The sequence below is a fragment of the Schistocerca cancellata genome, chromosome 2 (genome assembly GCF_023864275.1).
Source record: "Schistocerca cancellata isolate TAMUIC-IGC-003103 chromosome 2, iqSchCanc2.1, whole genome shotgun sequence".
NCBI classification, from domain to species: Eukaryota; Metazoa; Arthropoda; class Insecta; order Orthoptera; family Acrididae; genus Schistocerca; species Schistocerca cancellata.
Genome location: NC_064627.1, coordinates 928667586 through 928688452, shown reverse-complemented (window position 1 = coordinate 928688452; position 20867 = coordinate 928667586). Strand labels below are relative to the sequence as shown.

The 20867-nt window shown below is 41.0% G+C and overlaps 1 protein-coding gene across 6 annotated transcripts in view; it reads left to right on the top strand.

The window, feature by feature from the left end:
* The window catches only part of LOC126162883 (leukocyte elastase inhibitor-like), a 185777-nt gene that overhangs the window by 151770 nt on the left and 13140 nt on the right, over positions 1 to 20867 (top strand). Inside the window, exon 9 of one of the 6 annotated variants that reach the window (XM_049919678.1) lies at positions 1156 to 3396. The exons of 3 other annotated variants lie outside the window; for them this stretch is intronic. In XM_049919678.1, coding sequence (XP_049775635.1) covers positions 1156 to 1292 — 137 coding nt within the window. In that variant the 3' untranslated portion in view covers positions 1293 to 3396. Of the gene's footprint in view, positions 1 to 1155; positions 3397 to 20867 lie in introns of those variants that run through there. 2 more of the 6 variants (XM_049919679.1, XM_049919682.1) reach the window with 2 other exon arrangements.

Here is a 20867-nt window from a genome sequence, read left to right as displayed (position 1 = left end):
AGATCACATAACTAATGAAGAGGTATTGAATAGAATTGGGGAGAAGAGGAGTTTGTGGCACAACTTGACTAAATGGAGGGATCGGTTGGTAGGACATGTTCTGAGGCATCAAGGGATCACAAATTTAGTATTGGAGGGCAGCGTGGAGGGTAAAAAATCGTAGAGGGAGACCAAGAGATGAATACACTAAGCAGATTCAAAAGGATGTAGGTTGCAGAAGGTACTGTGAGATGAAGAAGCTTGCACAGTATAGAGTAGTGTGGAGAGCTGCATCAAACCAGTCTCAGGACTGAAGACCACAACAACAACAACATCAACAACAAGGTTCTTAAGGATGTGTGAAGGAATGAAAGAAATTGATGATTGAGCAGGAGATAGGCAAGGTGCAAGAAGCAGTTTGAAGCTTTAGTTACACTGCTAAGATCACAATAATACTGAAAATTATTGGTAACTGATCACCCAACTCTGACATCACATTGAAACAAGTAAGTATAATAAAATAATGAGAATAAATAAATACAATAACAAATAAAATATGAAAAAGGCAGATAGAAGACTCATTGGCAGAGTGAGTGAGATGAGCCGCACATTGCCTTTCATATTCATTTAGTAAGCACAAAAGTGTCATGGGCATACTCAGTGGCGGATGCTGCAAGAGAGGCATTCTGCATCATGGTACGGTCTACTGTTACCATTCTGAGAACATACATTCATAGAAGAATCAACCAATATATAGCTTCCTCATGGTTTTATCTTCTGAACAGTCCATCGAGATACAATTAAAGATATCTGAGCCCCCACAGGGGCTTACAGGCAATCACTCTTCATGTGAACAATGTGTGATCTCTGTAGCAAAAAGGGTCTCTGGTACAAAAAGAACCCTTCACTACACACCTTAAGGTGGCTTGTGGAGCACTGATGTATATGTAGATGTAGCTGTAGTTGTAGAGGGAGAATGCTGGTGGTGGTGGTGGTGGTGGTGGTGGTGGTGATGCTGGTGGTGGTGGTGATGCTGGAGGAGGACTATGTTGACTGTTATTCATATTTCTTTAAAATACTTAATCTGGATGTCAGTAACATACAAATAAAACAATATTGAAATAGTCTGAATTACTCTGTTGCTTTTATATCACTCAAAATTTATTTTTATTTCAGCTGCAATTATACGTAACAGGATGGCCCCAATTCCACAGGAGCCAATATCATTTAAAGCAGACCATCCTTTCATATTCTTTATAAAGGAGTACCAAACACAAATTAATATCTTTGTTGGACACTTAAGTGATCCCTGAAGTATTTAATACTACACATAGTAGCTATTCTATGGTGTAAGTTCTGTTAATATTGTTGCAACTTATTTACAAGAAAGGAAAATGTTAAAACTAATGTTGTATCAATGTTTTTATCAAAGAAGCTTAAAATGCATGATAATAAAGGGTGTGCATAAAAGAATGTCATAGTTTCAATGGTGAATTATAACCATTTAATTTAGATTATTTATTACAAATGATACATAAAATTGAATGTAAACTAATCTAGTTTTTCTTATAAATATTCAATATACACACCTTCAGTTATATGACATTTATCCAAACCAAAATCCAATTCCCGGAGATTTTGTTAAAAGCCCCAGAGTAATTGAAGAAATAGCATCTTCAGTCCTATATCTTAATTCCGGAAAAATATTAGGTAGTGCTGGAATGTAAATATAATCTTTTTAACACCAATGGCAAGGCATATCATGGTGTAAAGTCAGATGAACGTGGAGGTCAGTGGAAAATTGCTATGTCGTATTGACCATTATGACCAATACAACACTCAGGCACTTCGATGTTTAGCCACTCTCACACAAGGAGATGTCAGTGGGGAGGTGCTCCATGTCATTGCCAAATGAAGTTTATAGGTTCACCTTTTAATTGGGATACATTCTTTCTTGCAACATATCCAGATAAGTCACCACTGTTATGGTAGATTCAGTGGAAAAAATATGACAATACTCATTATGTTGAGACATGACACAGAAAATATTTAATTTTGTGGAATCTCTTTGGTGATGTACAATTTCATGATGACTGTTTGATCTCCAGATATGGAAATTATGGATATTTCTCATCCCATGTGAATGAAAAGGTTCTTCATCACTGAACTCCACATGATCAAGAACGTTACTCTTCCCACTGCAACACCTCACTTGTAAAGCTATAACATACACCATAACCATCTCGCTTTAAAGCATGTATCAGCTGTAATTGGTATGGATGCATATCTAAACATTTTCTTAATCCTCGCATTACTGTGGAGGGAGTTACTTTCTGTGCTTCTTGAAAAATAATATTTCTTATTTTTAATGAATTCTTATACCAGAATCTGTAATAGTTTGAAATTTTTCTGTTAAATATAACTCCAAAATTTAAGTTTTAGTAGTGAACATCACTTTCTGCAACAAATGTCATATTTATATTTTGGAGTTCAGGAGCCTTCTTGCATATCCAAATAACTTCAAAAAGAAGCTTGTCAATAAAAGCCAATGACAGTTAATGAAATCTGCATTTTTAAAAATTTTTTGTGTATCACTCCCTTCAGCGCACATATTACAGAAATTTCATTGGTATGGCTACAGCTGTGCTGAAAATTATTTTCGGGTTCCAGACCCTACTTATACATCAGAACCTATTTAACAAGGGTGTTCTTAACAAAACTTGACAGCAATTAATGAAAAAATAAATTTCTTTGTGTTCATAAAGTACCATCCCCCACCACACTAAGCTCCCTCTTGGTAGTACAGGTTATAGAAAATGCATTGGTATTGCCAGGTTTAAAACCTTTCACACTGTTGTCTTTGGCAACTGAAGTTTGAAACTTGTCTCTGAACAGATGACTTAGGACTAAAAAGGTAAAACCCTCTGACATCGTCAACATACTCTTTTGACACTTCTGGTCCTCCTGTGCTTATCACTTTACACTTACATCTGGCCATTCCGAATTGACTATACCATCAGCAAATGTTTTTGCCAAATGGGGGATCACAGTTAAACCTTAAGGAGAAATGCACAGTGAACTGAAACTATAGATTCACTCTTGGCAAACTGCAGAACACAAAATGATTTACATGCAGGAGTCACCAATTCGCATATGTGATGTTGCAAGTGTGAAAATGACAAAGCAGTACTCACACATGTGTTTATCTAAACCTGTTTGATTTATCTTTAATTGTGATCTTAAACCAACATTTTACAATGCTTACAGGAGACACTATTAAAATTTAGAACTTGGACATTCTTTTATGAACACATTGCATATAGTAATATTCTTTGTGCTGTTATGCTGAGAAGAAATATAAATTAAAATTAATCGAGAAAAATTTGCAATACAATAAAATTAATGTTTTGGTCACAACTTTGCTTTTGGTATGTCATTGATCCTTGACCCTGGAAGCTTTATTTTGTTCTTCACCTTTATTTTATTATTCACATTATTATCCCTGTGATAAATAATACAATAAGTTTTGCCTTTCCTGCATCATAGGTATTTTGTTATTATTATTATTATTATTCTACAGGGTGTCCAGAAAAGGTCTCCCTGATTTCAAAATTAAATATCTCGAAAACAAAGATCGATAGAGAAATGCAGTAAACGGTATGTTTATTGTGAAAGCTGTAAGAAGTTTATACAGCAGTTTGAAATAATAGTTACAAAAGCTGCTAACAGATGGCGCTGTATGCTGTACAGCTCCTATCAGCATATGTAAGTGAAATAACCGTATGAAAACAATCGTTGCAAACAATCACATCACAATGTTTTCAAAATGTTCACCATTGGCACTACAGAGGTGGCACAAACAAAGAATGAAATTCGCCATTTCGTAGTGTCTCAACCGAAATGGATTCACATGCCACAGAGGTCACCGATTCAAGCTCGTCCAGCATGGTGAGGTGCTTCGGGTAGACCATGTCTTTCACTGTGCCCCACAAAAATAAGTCACAGGGAGTCAAATCCGGCGAATATGGAGGGCAATCCATGCCTGCACCAGTAAATTTGGGATATTCCAAAGCAATGACTCGATTCCTGAAGTATTCCTCAAGAAAGTGAAACACTTGTTTGGATCGATGTGGTCGGGCTCCATCTTGCATAAACCATTCAGTACCTGTCGATCCTTTAACGCTTGCTGTGTGGCGACAAAATTGCAATGTAACGTGCACCAGTGACCATTTCTCGAATGAAAAAAGGGCCAATAATGCCTCTGCTGCATACTGCAGCCCACACAGTAACTTTAGGAGAATACAGGGGTTTTGCTTCACACCAGTATGGCTTTCCAGAACCCCAAAATCGCCAGTTCTGCTTATTCACGTATCCATTCAGGTGGAAGTGTGCTTCATCTGTAAACCAGATGCAGCCAACACCAAATCCTTCACTATCAATCATTGTGAGCATCTGATTAGCAAAGGCAACCCTTTGTTGCACAGCTCGTACGGGTATGGCCTGGTGCATTTGAATTTTGAATGGAAACATGTGTAGGCTCTTTCTCAGTATTTTCTGCATGCTGGAATGCTTCAAACCAGTCTCAGATGCAATTCTGATGACATTGGATTTCGCTGAATAATTCCAGAAACTGTGGCGATATTTTCAGGCGTAACTTCAGTTTGCTTGCGGCCAACGTGCCCCACTATATCATCGGTTACGCTGCCTGTTCATTGAAATTTTGCGATGAGCGTACGAATGGTTTTCGCATCGGGTCCTTTTGGAACATTAAATCGTGCTTGAAAACTTCGCCTTGTTGCCGTAGGACTCTCTTCTAACCTGTGGTACTCTAGCACCAGAAAAATGTGTTGTTCAATGGAGTACATGGTTTTAATCTCTTCCTTTGGTACGCTAACCTCCTTTCACGTTTCAATAGTGGAACTGATCGCTCTGGGCTTCGGATCACTATTTATACTAGGCATTACGTATGGCAATTACAGCGCCATCTGTTAGCAGCTTTTGTAACTATTATTTCAAACTGCTGTATAAACTTCTTACAGCTTTCACAATAAACTTACCGTTTACCGCACTCCTCTATTGATCTTCATTTTCGAGATATTTAATTTTGAAATCAGGGAGTCCTTTTCTGTACACCCTGTATCTCTCCTTATTGTACACTGCAATTATTTCTTTAGTGCAAATACTTTATTTACAGTTGGTAGTTTTCCTGTAGAAATGAGCTCTAAATTTCCTTAGCCCTACACTAAAATTTGCCCTGCTTGTAATCGAAGAGCTCTGAAAATATTCTCTTACAAGAAAGTGCTCACTGAAAAAAGTACAATAGATAATTTGTAGCACTTGAGCATCTCTGTTGCAGCAAGAAGAGTTACAGATTATTTGTGACAAGCAAATATATATATTTAGAACCAGAACACCAGTTACGTGCATAATAGCTAAAATCCAAAATCAAATAAGGTTCTAAACATGAAGAATTTACCAGTATTAATGCTACCGTGACAGTTAGAAAACAGAAGATAAAAATTCCTTGTAACAGATCTCCTGAACCTGGTGCTACTTTCTTTGAAGTACGCAATAAAAGACAGACAGTGAGTAATGTGTAGCAAGCAAATACAGAACTAGGTGTTGACACAAATCTGTATATGGAGAAACATATTTGACATAAGTCAAAATCAGAACCATTTATGGTTCCCAATCTGAAAACATCCTGACTTCAGTTTACTTCTTTCCTTTCCCTTTTATTTGCTAGTTATTATTATATGTAAAAATTCCAAATCAATAAATGGCAGCAGCACTGTTAATCTTACACTTGATCACTTGATGTTCTGTGTATGCTTACCTTGTCATCATTAAGGATTGTCCCCCCCCCCCCCCCCCCCCCCCCCCCAGGGGGCTCACCCCTCTTTGGTGGGTTCATGCTTGGCTGCCACGGGGCCCCAGCATTTGCAGCATCTTTTCCCTTCCATGTCTGTCCCCTTGCTATACTTTTTCCCTCCCTTGGGGAACATGTCTGGGGTGTTACTGGGAATGTTCCGCATTGTCTGTAGCTGATGTAAGAACAGTCTCACCACTGTTTTTTTGCTCCCTTTTACTTTCTTTGTTTTCCTTCCCCTCTCATTCCTCCACTTTGATGTTTGAGGTTCCTCTTTTTCTTATTCCTCCCTGTGCACTCCTGAAGGCCATCCCATGCATCTGGTGCGTAGCAGGTGACTGGGTAATGCGTAATTCCTAGCCTCGGGTCGACAGGTAGGGTTCATACGTACCCCTGGCACAGGCCAGGCCCAGGGAGGGGTGATTGCTTGAGCTGCAACCTTCCCAAATTGCCAATTGGTCCCTCTGTCAGGTCTTCAGGAGGTGTGACCTGAGGTGTGAACAATCACCTAAGGCAGGTATGCCTCCTTGTGAAGGAGGCCCCCAGTTGGAAGGAACACGCCATCGGAGATGCTGGCAATCATGGGGGATTTTCTTGCAATGAGTCAATCACCTTAACAACCAATGTCTACAAAATGTCAGCGTAATGGGGCTGATGATCCAATGACCCTTCCTGCTGCACCATGGTTCCTCGTGGTCTCACATACAGAAGACAGTCAGTCCTTCGCCACAGTAAATCCGTTTATTATTCAGAAAAGTGTTCATGCAATTGCTGGCCCTGTGAAATCCTGCTCTCGTTTACAGAATGGCACTTTGCTTTTGGAGACTCCTTCTGATTCTCAAGCACAACAAATGCTTGCCACCTCACTTCTCCACTGCTAGCCTGTTCGTGTCGAGGCCCACAGAACTTTAAATTGGTGTTATTTATACTAGGCTGCTCGACAGTCTAACTGAGGCCGAAATCCAATCTTAGCTTTCTGATCAGGGTGTCACTGCCATCCATCAGGTGATGAAAAAGGTAGATTCTTCCTTAGTGTCCACCTGTACTCTTTTTCTCACCTTTGATAGATTGGTGCTTCCATCCAAGATCAAAGTAGGCTATGAAATTACCACAATCCGGCCGTACATTCTGAATCCAATGCACAGCTACCAGTGTCATCTTTTCAAACACACTAGAACATCTTGTGGACAACCAGCCAAATGTGTAAACTGTGGTAGGGATGTGCAAGAGGGCAATTGTCTGTATCAAGTGCAATGGCAGCCATGCTGCCTCCTCTCAGGATTTGCCTGTGTATCTTGATGAGCAGGCTGTCCAAGAGATCCAGGTAAAGGAGAAAGTGCCTTACCCAGTTACGCACAAGTTACTGGCTAGTCAAAATCCCTGCATTCTCCCATCTGACACTTACAGTTCTGTCCATGCAGAAATGCAACCTCAAATTCAGCTCTGATGTTGTGAAATCGCCCCCTTTCAAGGTAGGATTGCCATTCCCCTGTCCAGCTGTGCAACAAGCCATCAAACCCTTGCCTCAAGGGACAAAGCCACCAGCTTCACCACCGGTAGGCCAGAAAGAACAGAAGGAGTACTCCCATGAAGACTTCCTCTGTACCTCCAGCCAAACAACACCTGAGTCTTCCTCTAACCAGAAAGGCTCAAAGAAGTCCACCAGAGGCAAACAGTCTTCTCCTTCACTGACTCAAAGATCTTCTTTGATGGTGTTGCCCCATGATACCTTAGCCCGGCTGGCCTCCATGTCACCAGTGTGCACCACTAACCATTTTTCAGTGCTGGACCCCATAGACCGACAGCACAAGTCAGCCAATGCTTCTGTGGACCCCATGGAGCAGGATCTTCCTGCTTCTGTGCCCTGTAGCAGTGACCCTTCACAGGCTGTCACTTAGCAGCCGCTGAGGTGACATCCTTACATCTCTTCCTCATCATGACTCTCCTCCAATGGAACGTTCATGGCCTTTGGTCCCACAAAGAGGATTTACGGCTTCTTTTAACATCGCAGCATTCCCTTGTACTCTGCCTTCAGGAAACGAAATTGCACCCTCATGAGCGCTTTGAGCTTTCACATTTCTTCCCTGTTTGTTTTGACCATCCCCATGAGGTCGGCATTCCATCTCATGGGGGCGTCATGCTGCTCATATGGGATGACATTCATAGTCAACCAAACTCCCTGACCACCCATCTTCAAGCTGTTGCAGTTTGCCTTTTTCTTCCCCACCTGAGTTTTTCCCTCTGTACCATTTATATCACTCCATCATTCGATGTCACCAGGGCAGACTTCTTTCAGCTTACTGGGCAGCTACCTCCCCCTTTTCTGCTACTCGGTGACTTTAATGCACATCATCCTCTTTGGGGTACGCCCAGAACCTGTCAGAGAGGTGCCCTCCTGGCTGATCTTCTTAATCAACTCAACCTCTTCTGCCTGCCTTAACACTGGGGCACCCACTTTCCTTTCTGATCCTCGCACACCTATTCCACTTTGGACCTATCCTTCTGCGCTGCCCAGTTTGCCCATCATCTTGAGTGGTCCGTTCATTCTGATGCCTACTAGAGCGACCATTTTCCATGTGCTATCCATTTGTTGACTACTACCACACCTGCGTGCAAACCCAAACGGCAGCTTACTAAGGCTGACTGGTGGCTTTTCTCCTCCCTGGCGAACTTCGAGCTGGCCGGAGGGGCCGAGCGGTTCTAGGCGCTTCAGCCCAGAACCGCACGACTGGTACGGTCGCAGGTTTCAATCCTGCATCAGGCATGGATGTGTGTGATGTCCTCAGGTTAGTTAGGTTTAAGTAGTTCTAAGTTCTAGGGGACTGATGACCTCAGAAGTTAAGTCCCATAGTGCTCAGAGCTATTTGAACCATTTTTTTTTTTGAGCTTCGAAGGACAAGATTTCCCCAGTTGTGATGACCAGGTGGAACGTCTCACAAACGTTATCCTTACTGCTGCAGAACATCCCATTCCTTGCACTTTCCCTTTACCATGCCGTGTCCCAGTCTCTTGGTGGACTGAGGCATGCTGTGATGCAATTTGTACATGGAGAAGTGCTCTCCACATTTGTAACCATCATCCTACGATATTGAACTGCATTCATTATAAACAGATCCATGCAAAGCGTCATCACATTCTTCAGGATAGTAAAAAAGCTAGCTGGATTTCATCCACTAGTTCTTTTAACATTTCCACCCTTTCCTCTGTCATGTGGACCAATCTCTGATGACTCTCTGGGACCAAAATCCATTCGCCAGTTTCTGACCTGACAGTAGCAGATGATGTTATCATGGACGCTGTTGCTATCTCCAACAGCTTGGGCTGCCATTTTGCAGAAGTTTCAAGCTCTTCCCACTATCACCCTACCTTCCTCCATCAGAAACAAGTGGAGGAGGCTCAGGCAATTCCCTTCTCTTATCAGAATTGAGAGTGCTACAAAGCTAGCCAGATTCAGATGTTGCAACACCTTTCTCTTGTGGGCAAGCACTTTGTGCTTAACACATACTACCACACCTGGCCAGAGGGCACATTTCCCAGACTTTGGTGTGAAGCCACTGTCTTATCCATACCCAAGCCCGGTAAAGACACAAACCTTCCTTCTAGCTACTGCCCCATCTCTCTCACCAACTGCATTTGTAAGGTGATAGAACGTGTGATTCATGCTCGACTGGTATAGTGGCTCAAGTCTCACAATTTACTAACAAATGCACAGTGTGGATTTTGAGCACGGTCTTCTGCAGTTGACCATCTCATTATTTTGTCCGCTCATGTCATGAATTGTTTTCTGTGGAAATCCCAGACAGTGGCCATGTTTTTCGATTTGGAGAAGGCCTACGACACCTGCTGGAGAACTGGTATCCTCCATTCTCTTTACCTGTGGGGCTTCTGTGGCCACCTGCCCTGTTTCCTTCAGGAATTTTTAAAGGGCCGAGTTTTCAAGGTGCATGTGGGTTCTGCCTTGTCAGACACCTTTATCCAGAAAAACGGTGTGCCTCGAGGTTCCATCCTGAGCATGGTCCTCTTTGCTATTGCCATTAATTCTATAATGGCTTGTCTCCCACCGGGCATCTCCATCTCCTTTTTTGTTGACAATTTCACCAGCTATTGCATTTCTAAATGGACCTGTCTCACTCAGCGACATCTTGTCTTGATAGTCTTTACTCCTGGAGAATCGACAATGTCTTTCGTTTTTCCACTGACAAAACTGTTGGTATGAATTTCTGGGGGCAGAAATGGTTTCTTCCACCATCTTTACATCTTGGGCCTGTTTCCATTCAATGAAACTACGAAATTCCTAGGGATCATGCTTGATAGGAAACTTGGTACTTCCTGTGGTGCTGATCGAACCACCCTCCTCCGTTTGTACCGGTCCCTTCTCTGTTCAAAACTTGACTATGGGTGCTTTTGGTAATGTGTCTGCATGTCCATCCCCCTTATGCCATCTCAACACTATCCATCACTGTTGCATCCGTTTGGCCATTGCACTTTTTACATTAGCCCAGTTGAGAGTCTGTATGCTGAAGCTGCTGAAATATTGCTGTCCTACCGCTGTGACTTTCTCCTCAGCAGGTATGCATGCCATTTGCCTGCCATGCATGGCCACCCATCCTATGCTTCCTTCTTTGATGATCCCTTTGATCACCAGTATGGGGCATGTCGCTCATCTCAGTTACCTCCTGGAGTCCGCTTTCAGCACTTGCTCCAGCGGCTTAACTTCACACTACCTGCAACTTTCCAGGTGGGTGTGAACCCTTCACCACCTTGACTTTTTGAAGTGGCCCATGTTAACCTTAGTCTTCATTCGCTTCCTAAGGGCACTACTCCAGCCTCACTCCATCACTTCAGCTTCACAACCTTTGCATGGAATGTTGCAATAGCATAGACTGATGGCTTTCGGACTGACCATGGGGTCGGGTGTGCCTTTCTCATTGGCACCTGTGACTTTCAGTATTGGCTTCCGGCACACTGCTCAGTACTTACAGCCAAGCCCTTCACCTTGTGTCAGGCCATGGAGTACATCCGGTGACACAGACTTTTCAATTGTGTCCTCTGCTCAGACTCCCTCAGCATCCTTCAAAGTCTATATGTGCTGTACACCACCCATCCCTTAGTGCAACTGGTCGAGAAAACTGTCACTTGCTTACTTTCAGTGGAGCCGCTGTGATGTTTATGTGGGTTCCTGGTCATGTTGGTCTGCCAGGAAACGAGACCGCTGACACTGCTGCCAAGGCTGCAGTCCTCGTACCTCAGTCTGCTAGTTCCTATATTCCCTCCGCTGATCTCTGTGTTGCCATCTGTCAGAGGTGGTGTCCCTTTGGCATCACCAATGGTCCTCTCTTCATGGGAATAAGCTCTGGCTTATTAAACCTCTCCCAGTGGCTTGGACAATTTCCTCTCAGCCCTCCTGCCGGGAGGAGGTCATTTTAATTTGGCTGCATATTGGACAATGCTATAAATAGCTACCGTCATTTCATAAGTAACGCTACTCCACTAATTTGTGCACTTTGTGCCCAAGTTTTAACTGTCTGGCACTTGCTGAAGGAATGCTCATTTTTTAACCATTTACGTTCCCACTTGTGTTTGCCGTCTGAGTTATCGGCCATTTTAGCAAATGACGTGCGGGCTGTTGACTGCATTTTACATGCAGGCTGTCGACTGCATTTCACTTTTTCTCTACCAAAGCCATATGGCAAAGTCCATTTCATTTTAGTTTTAGGCCTCCATTTCTGTATGGTGTCTTTTTTAGTCCTTTCTCCATGTCCCTGTTTTTAGCTGTCTTCTCTTATGTCAGCTGGAACTGACGTATAGTCGTTTTTTAACTCTTCTCTGTCATAATGTTCTACAGTTTTGACTTGTGCGCATATGACCCCAGTTGTTTTTTGTGCCCTAAAGCAAAACAAAATCAAATTAAGGTTTGTATTAGGATTAAGTAATTTACAGTGAGTGGGAAGGATGTATTTGTTGCTTACGTTAGGCAATAACATACAGAGTTTGTGTACAAGCAACTCATGGTTTGTAGGTTAGCAGCACATATCTGTAATTACATCCATACTCTGTAAAACACTGTAAAGGAATTGAATGGATTATCAACAGTAGGAAAGGATAGATGCTACTAACCATATAGAGGAGACACAATGAAAAAGACTGATAGAAATTATTCAGCTATCAGACTATGTCCTTCACTGGATGTTAACAACAAAACTCACATAAATTTACATAAGCATAAAACACACACACACACACACACACACACACACACAAAAAAAAAACCACTATCATCTCTGGCCACTAAGGCCTGACTGCAAGTTTGTCTGAGGGGGCAGCCATCTTTTATAGGATGGGTAGTGGGAATAAAGAAGAGTGTGAGTTGAGTGGGAATGTGGAGTACAGGTGGACTAAGGTGCCAAAGTTGCTGTGACAATTTAGTGCATGGACATGAAGGGAAAATGGCAGTGGGGTGCAAGTTGCGGCATTGGAAGGGTGTGTGGTGGAGAGGGATGGGGAGGGGGGGGGGGAGAGGAAGAAGATACAAGTAAAAAAGGGGAAATGACTCTGCAGGTGCAGTGGTGCGATGAAAGTTTTGTGTAGGGCTGGAGTGACAGCAGGGAGGGGATAGATAGGTGAAGAGCAGGGACTAGCAAAGGTTGAGGTGACAGTGACTATGAGAGTGGAGGATATGTTGCAGGGAGAGTTCCCAACTTTGCAGTTCAGAAAAACTGGTGTTGGTGTGAAGAATCCAAATTACACAGGCTGTGAAGCAGTCATAGAAGTTGAGCTCATTGTGTTGGGTGGCAGCCTCAGCAACAGAGCAGTCCCATGGTGTCTTGATCACAGTCTGGTGGTGACCACATGTATGGAAAGACAACTTGTTTGTCATGCCCACACAGAATACATCACAATGGTTGCAGTTAAGTTGGTAGTCACATGGCTGCTTTCACAGGTGACCATGTCTTAGATGGGGTATGAGATGCCTGTCACAGGACTGGAGTAGGTGCCAGAGAGAGGATATATGTGACGGGTCTTGTATCGAGGTGTACTGTAGAGATATGAGGTACAGGGCAAGGGATCAGAAGCAGAGGTGCAATAGGAACAGACAAGAACATAATGTTGGTTTGTGGGCAGCAGAATACCATAATTGGAGAAGTGGGGAGGATAGTGGGAAGTATATTTCTCATTTCAAGATATGATGAGAGGTAGTCAAAATCATGGCAGAAAATATAATTCATTTGCTCCAGTCCTGAAATTCCCATGGCCAGTCATTAGATCTACCATGAGTTTAATATGCCTGCTGTTCAAACCCAGGATTGCAGAATTTCTCTTAAAACATGATTTTGGCATCATTAGCTTGCCATGCATTGTTTTTGGATTTTAGTCCAATATTCTATGAGCCACCTACTGATCCAACTTTATAATTTAGATTCCACCATTGCCTACGTCATGGTTAAGACAGGTTCCAGTCCACCAAATGGATATGTTGCCCCTGCCCTGGTGAACCTTTCAACTTGTTCATTACCATGGACACATGGCACATTTGCCTTGTTGCTGTCTCCAAACTGCATATGGGTTTCATGGCATTCTGCAATAATCTTTGAACTGGTCACAGGTACTGACAGAAATTTTAAAGCTACTTGTCTGAATGAATGCTTCGATTCTTGTAACACCTATACATATTTACCTCTCCAAACACTCTCATAGCAAACATCTCCACCTGGAATGTTACACCCAGCTTTTATAGAACTACTGTGCTCTATAGTCAAGGCTGCACCCAATACACACCAGCTCCAGCACCTTCATCTGTTTTTGACACCTACATAATACTCGACAAACCACCTAATGGTGTGTGGTGTATCTCCTCAGTATACCAGACTACGTCACCTGAACAGATTCCTGGTTTTTTCTTTCACTGTTCTTTCTCCTATAGTTGCAAAGAAAAGTTTATTGAAGCAGCTGGAAATTACTGTATTTTCAGCTGACATTTCCCTATGTTTAGCACTTTCATTCTGTTAGTATGGAATTCTGTAATTCCTAAGGATCATCAGTTTTTACCAGTATTGAAACAGCACAACCTCCATTGTAACTCGAAGATGTAATGGGGCATTTTAAGCACAGTCTTCAACCCAATAATGGGAGGGCTGCTTCTTTCAGCCATTATGCCATGATAGGATGAAATCTGCAACTGTTTGAGCTCCTTAGCATCCACCTTCTGTTCTACTTTTTTCCTCCATACTGTAGCCCTATAAATTATCATATATCTTTTTATAGATGTGTAGATGCATTGTATACTTTTGGGGCTAAGACCTCATTTTTTCCATAGGCCCTCCTAGCTCACATAAGAGCACATTTTGTCTTGCGTCCAGGGTTAACTGTAGCTCCTTCACACCATTCTACTGCTAGGATATTGTTGAAGAGCTTAAAGTTCCTGTGCTGCACCAAATTTCACAATGTTCAGAGTGAACTGTGCCAGTGTTCTAACAGTACTTCCAAATTTGCATATATCGCTATCACCAATCATCTGTGTGTCCTTGACAAATACAGTACTTAGCATTTATCTCCTTTATGAGCTCTTTCACCACCAGGTTCACAGTATTGGGGACAAGACCCTATTTAGCTGACACTCTTTAGTGGTGTTGATCACATCTCTCATGGTGCTGCCACCTTTTGTCTACTTGGAATGCTCTTAATCCACGTTCATATACTGGCCTTGATGCCATGCATTTCTGCAGATTTAACCATGATTTTGAAGGTCTTGTAGCTGAAAACCCTCTCAAAATCCAGGAAGATGCAAAACCCATTTCCTGAAAGAGTGATGGTTTTTCTTCATTCCCAACAGGCTGGTGAACAGCTCTTTCACATGATTTGCCTGGTTGACATGCATGTTGGTTTGCTGTAGGAGAACCTCAGTTAACTTCCTTTCCCTAATGTGCTTGATAACAATTTTTCAAATGCCTTGGAACAAATTGTAACTAATCCACTTTACCCACTTTGTGGCCCTTGGTACCTGCTTTGGCACTCTTGGTAGTTTACACTTCTTCTCTCAATCAATGCCAGTGACAAAAAGGATGGTTCCAGTAATGTAACCCACACAGTGTAGTGTTTTGGAATTTCGGCATAAATTCTAAAACCACTCGACCTTCTACCATCTCGAATACACAATATTTTAGATGTGAGAGTGGGATGATAGAATACTACCTACTGTGCGTAATCCTACCTACTGTGCATCACATGTTTGTGTGTGCAGGTTTCATGTTTGTCGTGAGAAGACTGTAGACACAGTGGTCGAATGGCACCGACAAGTACTTGTTGGTTGATCCATGGAGGTCATAGTGAAAGAGCATGGAAGAACTATGGAACTTCTATGTTGTTCTGTGTTAATTGTATCAGTGACCATTGTTATAAATAACACAAACATTTGAGATTCAGAATTCTGAAAAAAACTCTTATCTTGAACTTGCCGGTGGCAAGACATATTTTACGATTTGTTTGTAATAGAGTTGTGGTTGTTAAGCCAACTCTTTTCTAACATTTCCGAACGTTGTTCTTTATGAAGCTCAGATATACCAATAGTTGTTGAAAAGTATTCTTCGAGTACCTAATTATTTTGCAAGTAGAGAGATAGTCTTTAAGGTTCCTGTAACTAGCATCATTCTTTGGAGAAGAAGGTTATAGAGATTCCAGAAGCTGACGATCCAGAGAAGAAGATCGGCTGTGTACACCAAGTAAGTCAACTCATATAAGAGAAGTGGGAAGTTTGTACATACACTTCACACACTCTTAGTCATCCAAAACATTGGAACAGTATTTCATGTTGGATATAAATCACTTTTACTTCCACGTGTGACATATTTGTGAATGATAGCCACTTCGGGTTTCACAGTTCCCTGTTGTATGCAGGTAAGAGAAAGCCACATACTGTATTTTGTTACATTTCTTATCAAGTTTTTGTGCAGTTAACATACTCATGATGAAATAATTAACAGTACTTCACTGTGACAAAGGACACTCAACTTGAATATCAGTCACAGTCACAATGTTGAGGGGCATAATAATTTCACCAGGATAACACGCTGTTTGTCAGGGTGGACCAGAAAAACCTCACAATTAAATATGATTGCACAATAAAAGAATGTTAATGTCCATTAAGACTACCTCTACCAGTGTAAATCCAGCTACTCTTCCCACACAGATTGACATAGTTATTATAATGGCAAATTGTGGTCATAGCCTCTTTCAACTCTCAGCATGAACAACATAATGATGATGTTACAAGGTAGCTTGCTGGTTGCAGACTTTTGGATGCATAGATGTTGCTCAAGTTAGTTCTGGTGGCAGATGCAATTTTGGGGAAGGGGAGGCTATTTAGAGATAGCTAGGCGAATATGATGTGATTTATGAAAATACTTTGAAAACTGGGTAGGTTAGTTTCTGCTACTTTGTGTGGACTATAAGACTTTACTCTTATTTGGCTTATGGAAAATATTGAAGGTTAGTAAACTATTATGCTTCTACTATTAGAAATCCCATACTTATGGGTAAGGCACCTGCCTTGAAAATAATCTTTTATATTCATAAATTATTCAAAACCATAATTAGTGTCTCAATTAATTAGTGAGCTGTGTCATCAGATTCAGAGAAATCATAGTAATAAAAGTACACAATTTGAGTTGAGAATCTTGTAAGCATTAAAGCAAAATAGGCAGTCAAAATTAGAGGTTCCTGACTTTCAATGTCAGTTATTTTAGACATTAATTAGTTACATGTAATTTAAAGTACATTTTCAAAAGGAGTGATACATCTACCTTTCAAATGAATGGTAACAACCCATTGCATTTTGTCCATTAATTCAAAGCGTTTCCCCATTACTTACAATACTCGTGGTTTCACTCAGCATTCAGGTGTTTCTTGACTTCAGGAAGGTATTTGACACTTGTGGTGACATTTCTTGTTTTATTTCTTCATTGATCATTCTCAGTGTCATTGTACTGGCTGAAAGCTGACATGTGCACATTTGCATTTTACAGTACTTTACTTTCACTGTTCACAACCCCCCCCCCCCTTCCTCTGCCCTCCCCCCCCCCCCCCCAATAATACATGGTTATATGGCCAGTGCACCATTGTTTAACTTTCAATAAGCCTCATTAATAGATTACAGGCAAACGTCCACATACTGCTGCAATAGTTTCCTGTTGAACATGTACGAGCAGTAAAAGCCTAACCACATAGTTCACACTTCTTGAAGAATAAAAAAGTATGTATGGAGCAGACACTGTCATTGTCTTAACACAAGGCCTAATTGTGTAACATTTATTTCACAGTTAAGTTGAAGCGTTGTTGTTGTTCTAACCAACACAGGTTTCTTGTCTGAAACTCGGCCGTGAACTGACTGACTAAAAATTGGGCCCTTATATATCCTCACAATAATAGGTGCTGAAACTATACATTGTTTGAAGTTTAATTTACAGAAATTACAATTAAAACTTAACTCATTAAATTAACTGAATACATGGAAAAATTGGTTCTTTTCAACAGTTTTTTCTACTACAAGGGTCAAGCCAAATTATTTGTTTAAATCATTAAATTAACAAATATAGTTACACAAACAATACTTTGGACAAAACTGTTAATTACTTTGGGATTAATTAAGAGCCGGCTTTGCTAACATGTTTTCGAATAGAGCAAATAGATCCTTTAAGAATAGTCTTAGTTGTTCCTCCAAATGTTTATACTTAGAACAGAATTTATAGTTGCTAATACATCAACAATAGGATTTAAGTTACGAAACAACCACTGATTTCATCATATAACAAAAGATACTAACTAGTAACAGTCAAAATAAATTAGAACATCAATTACATACATAAAACTAAGGCATAAAATTTGATTTGGTGTCTTTAAGACTGAGGGCCAACCTTTCTCTTTTATGAAAATGCAGATTATATTCACAAATGTTAATGGCAATTAGTTAAAAGTGAAAAAATGAATTTTAAGGAGCCTGATGGCAAAACAAGAAGAGAAGTAAAATTATCCCAGCTTGCTTCAACACACACACTGTCCCACACTACTGCTTGGTTAAAAAGAAAAATAAGCTAACCAAAAATTGGCCCAGATTTGCTACTGAATTCAAGATGTCTTTGCAGATAGAACTCTATGCATTAGTTTTAATGGAACAATATCGACAGATATAAATGTATGTAATTTCCAGAGTACTCCACAGAAGTGTGCAAAGATTGTTACTGTTTACAATGTATATAAACGATCTAGTAGAAAGCATTGTGAACTCTGTAAGACTGTTGGGCAGATGATGCGGTTGCCTATAAGAAAGTAGCAATGTCAGAGGACAGTGCTGATTTGTAGGGCAACCTGCAGAGGATTCATGGCTGGTGCAGCCCTCTCATATACCCATACATCTTGAAAAATGACCATGGTGTGAAAATCTGAGAAATTAGGGCTAATACAGAGCCATACCCTCATTCACTCTTCCTAGGTGCCATGTCCAAGTGGAACAGGTGTAATCTTACCCTCCCACACATCTGAGAAACCTTAATTGATACTGTTGAGGAACTGTTTCATGAATAGTCTTTTATTTGTTTTTAAGTACAAAGCTACACACATCAAAAAAAGTTTTGCATCAGCCAACTTCCCAGAACTCCTGAAGACATATGTTGACTGTGGATATTGTATCACAGACACAGTCCCTTTGACTGCTCAGAGATGTAACTAAACATGCCCAAAGATGTAAACAACAATGCAAGAGCAGTGCATATTAAACGGGTTCCAACAGCCAATCAGTTCCAGTCATTCCACCAGGAAGGTGGTACATGGCTCGTGTTGTCTGTAGTTCAAAAATGCCTAGATGGTCAATACCATGGTTCGAATCCATCTGCATTGTTACTCTGTGCCAGGAAGTGCTCTCATCAAGGGAAGTGTCCAGGCATCTCAGAGTGAACCAAAGTGATGATGTTCAGACATGGAGGAAATACAGAGAGACAGGAACTGTCAATTAGATGCCCCGCTCGGGCCACCCAAGGGCTACTACTGTAGTGGATGACCACTACCTATGGATTATGGCTCGGAGGAACCCTAACAGCAATGCCACCACGTTGAATAATGCTTTTCGTGCAGCCACAGGACGTCTTGTTATGACTCAAACTGTGCGCAATAGGCTGCATGATGCACAACTTCACTCCTGACATCCATGGCAAGGTCCATCTTTGCAACCAAGACGCCAAGCAGCGCAGTACAGATGGGCCCAACATGCTGAATGGACCGCTCAGGATTGGTATCACATTCTCTTCGCCGATGAGTGTCGCATATGCCTTCAATCAGACAATCGTCGGAGACGCAAACCGGTCAGGCTGAATGCCTTAGACACATTGTCCAGCAAGTGCAGTAAGGCGGAGGTTCCCTACTGTTTTGCAGCGGCGTGATGAGGGGCCGACATACACCACTGGTGGTCATGGAAGGTGCCATAATGGCTGTATGATATTTATTTATTTATTTATTTATTTATTTATTTCTTGTTCCGTAGATCCAGTTAGTGAGTCAATCACAAGGATATGGAATGTGTCAAATTGTACAGGTTTCAATTTAAACTTACAATAAATACAAGGGCAATTCAATGGCAAATTGTACATAGTTTAAGTAAGAGATACTATAAATACAGTAACAGATACAATGTCAGCTAGATAACATAATTACCATTTGACAGAAAAAGGAGTTTCAAATAAAGGTTAAAGATAAGAGCACAAAGTTAAATCAGATATTAGGCCTACAAGAGTAAATACATGTACAGCCAATCTGTTGTTACAAAAAGTGCGCTAATGCCCAAATGCACAATAAAATCAATTGAACTACTTCTAGACACAATAAGTTTAGTGATGGTATACATATTCTTTCAGGTATTCATCCACAGTATAATAAGATTTCTCTGTCAGGTAATCTTTGAGAACTTGTTTAAATTTTGGCAGTTCTGTATGAACACATTTGATATGTAGTGGTAGAGCATTGAACAGCTTAATGCTGGAGTAGTAAACTCCTTTTTGTACCAGAGTGAGACGTTTCATTTCTAAATGTAGATTGTTTTTGTTTCTCGTGTTATAACCATGGAATTTACTGTTGTCTTGGTAGATGGAATAATTTTTGCACACAAAGGTGAGCAAGGAAAAAATATACTGTGGTGTCTTTGATGGACCCCACACATTATTCTGATTGCTTTTTTTTTGGATGGTGAAAACTTTTTTTGCAAGTGGTTGGTTCCCCCAGAATATGATAGCATATGACATCAATGAGTGGAAGTAGCCAAAGTAGGCAACCTTAATAGTGTCAACTTCAGCCACTGAAGAAATTACCCGTAATGCAAATGTTGCCGAGCTAAATTTTTAACATAGATGAAGAATGTGAACTGACCAATTACATTTACTGTCTATGTAAGCACCCAGGAATTTTGTGTCTTCAACTTTCTGTATTGGTTGATCTCTACATTTTATGTTAATTTCATCGGGATTACTTTGTGATGTATGGAACCTCATATAATGAGTTTTATCTGCATTGAGCGAGAGACCATTTGAGGAGAACCAATGTAAGATGTCATTAAAAACAGTATTTGTAGTTTTTTCAAGATCATGATCAGTCAAATCGTCAATTAGAATTGTGGTATCATCGGCAAACAGGGTAAATTTGCTGTTTGTCTCAGAACAAAGAGGAAGATCATTAATAAAGATGAGGAAAAGCAGTGGGCCCAAAACGGAGCCTTGAGGCACACCACACGTTATCGTGCCCCATTCAGACGAGGCAGGTTCTCCAGAAGAGCCATTTAGCATTACAGTCTGCTTCCGATCCTGTAGATATGATTGTAGCCACAAGCCAACAGTACCACCTAAACCATAGTATTCTGCCTTTTTCCAAAGAATTTGGTGGTTTACACAGTCAAAGGCTTTCGTAAGATCACAAAAAATACCCACTGGAGACATTTTTTTGTTAATGGCTTCCAAAACTTGGTTGCTGAAAGAGAATATTGCCTGTT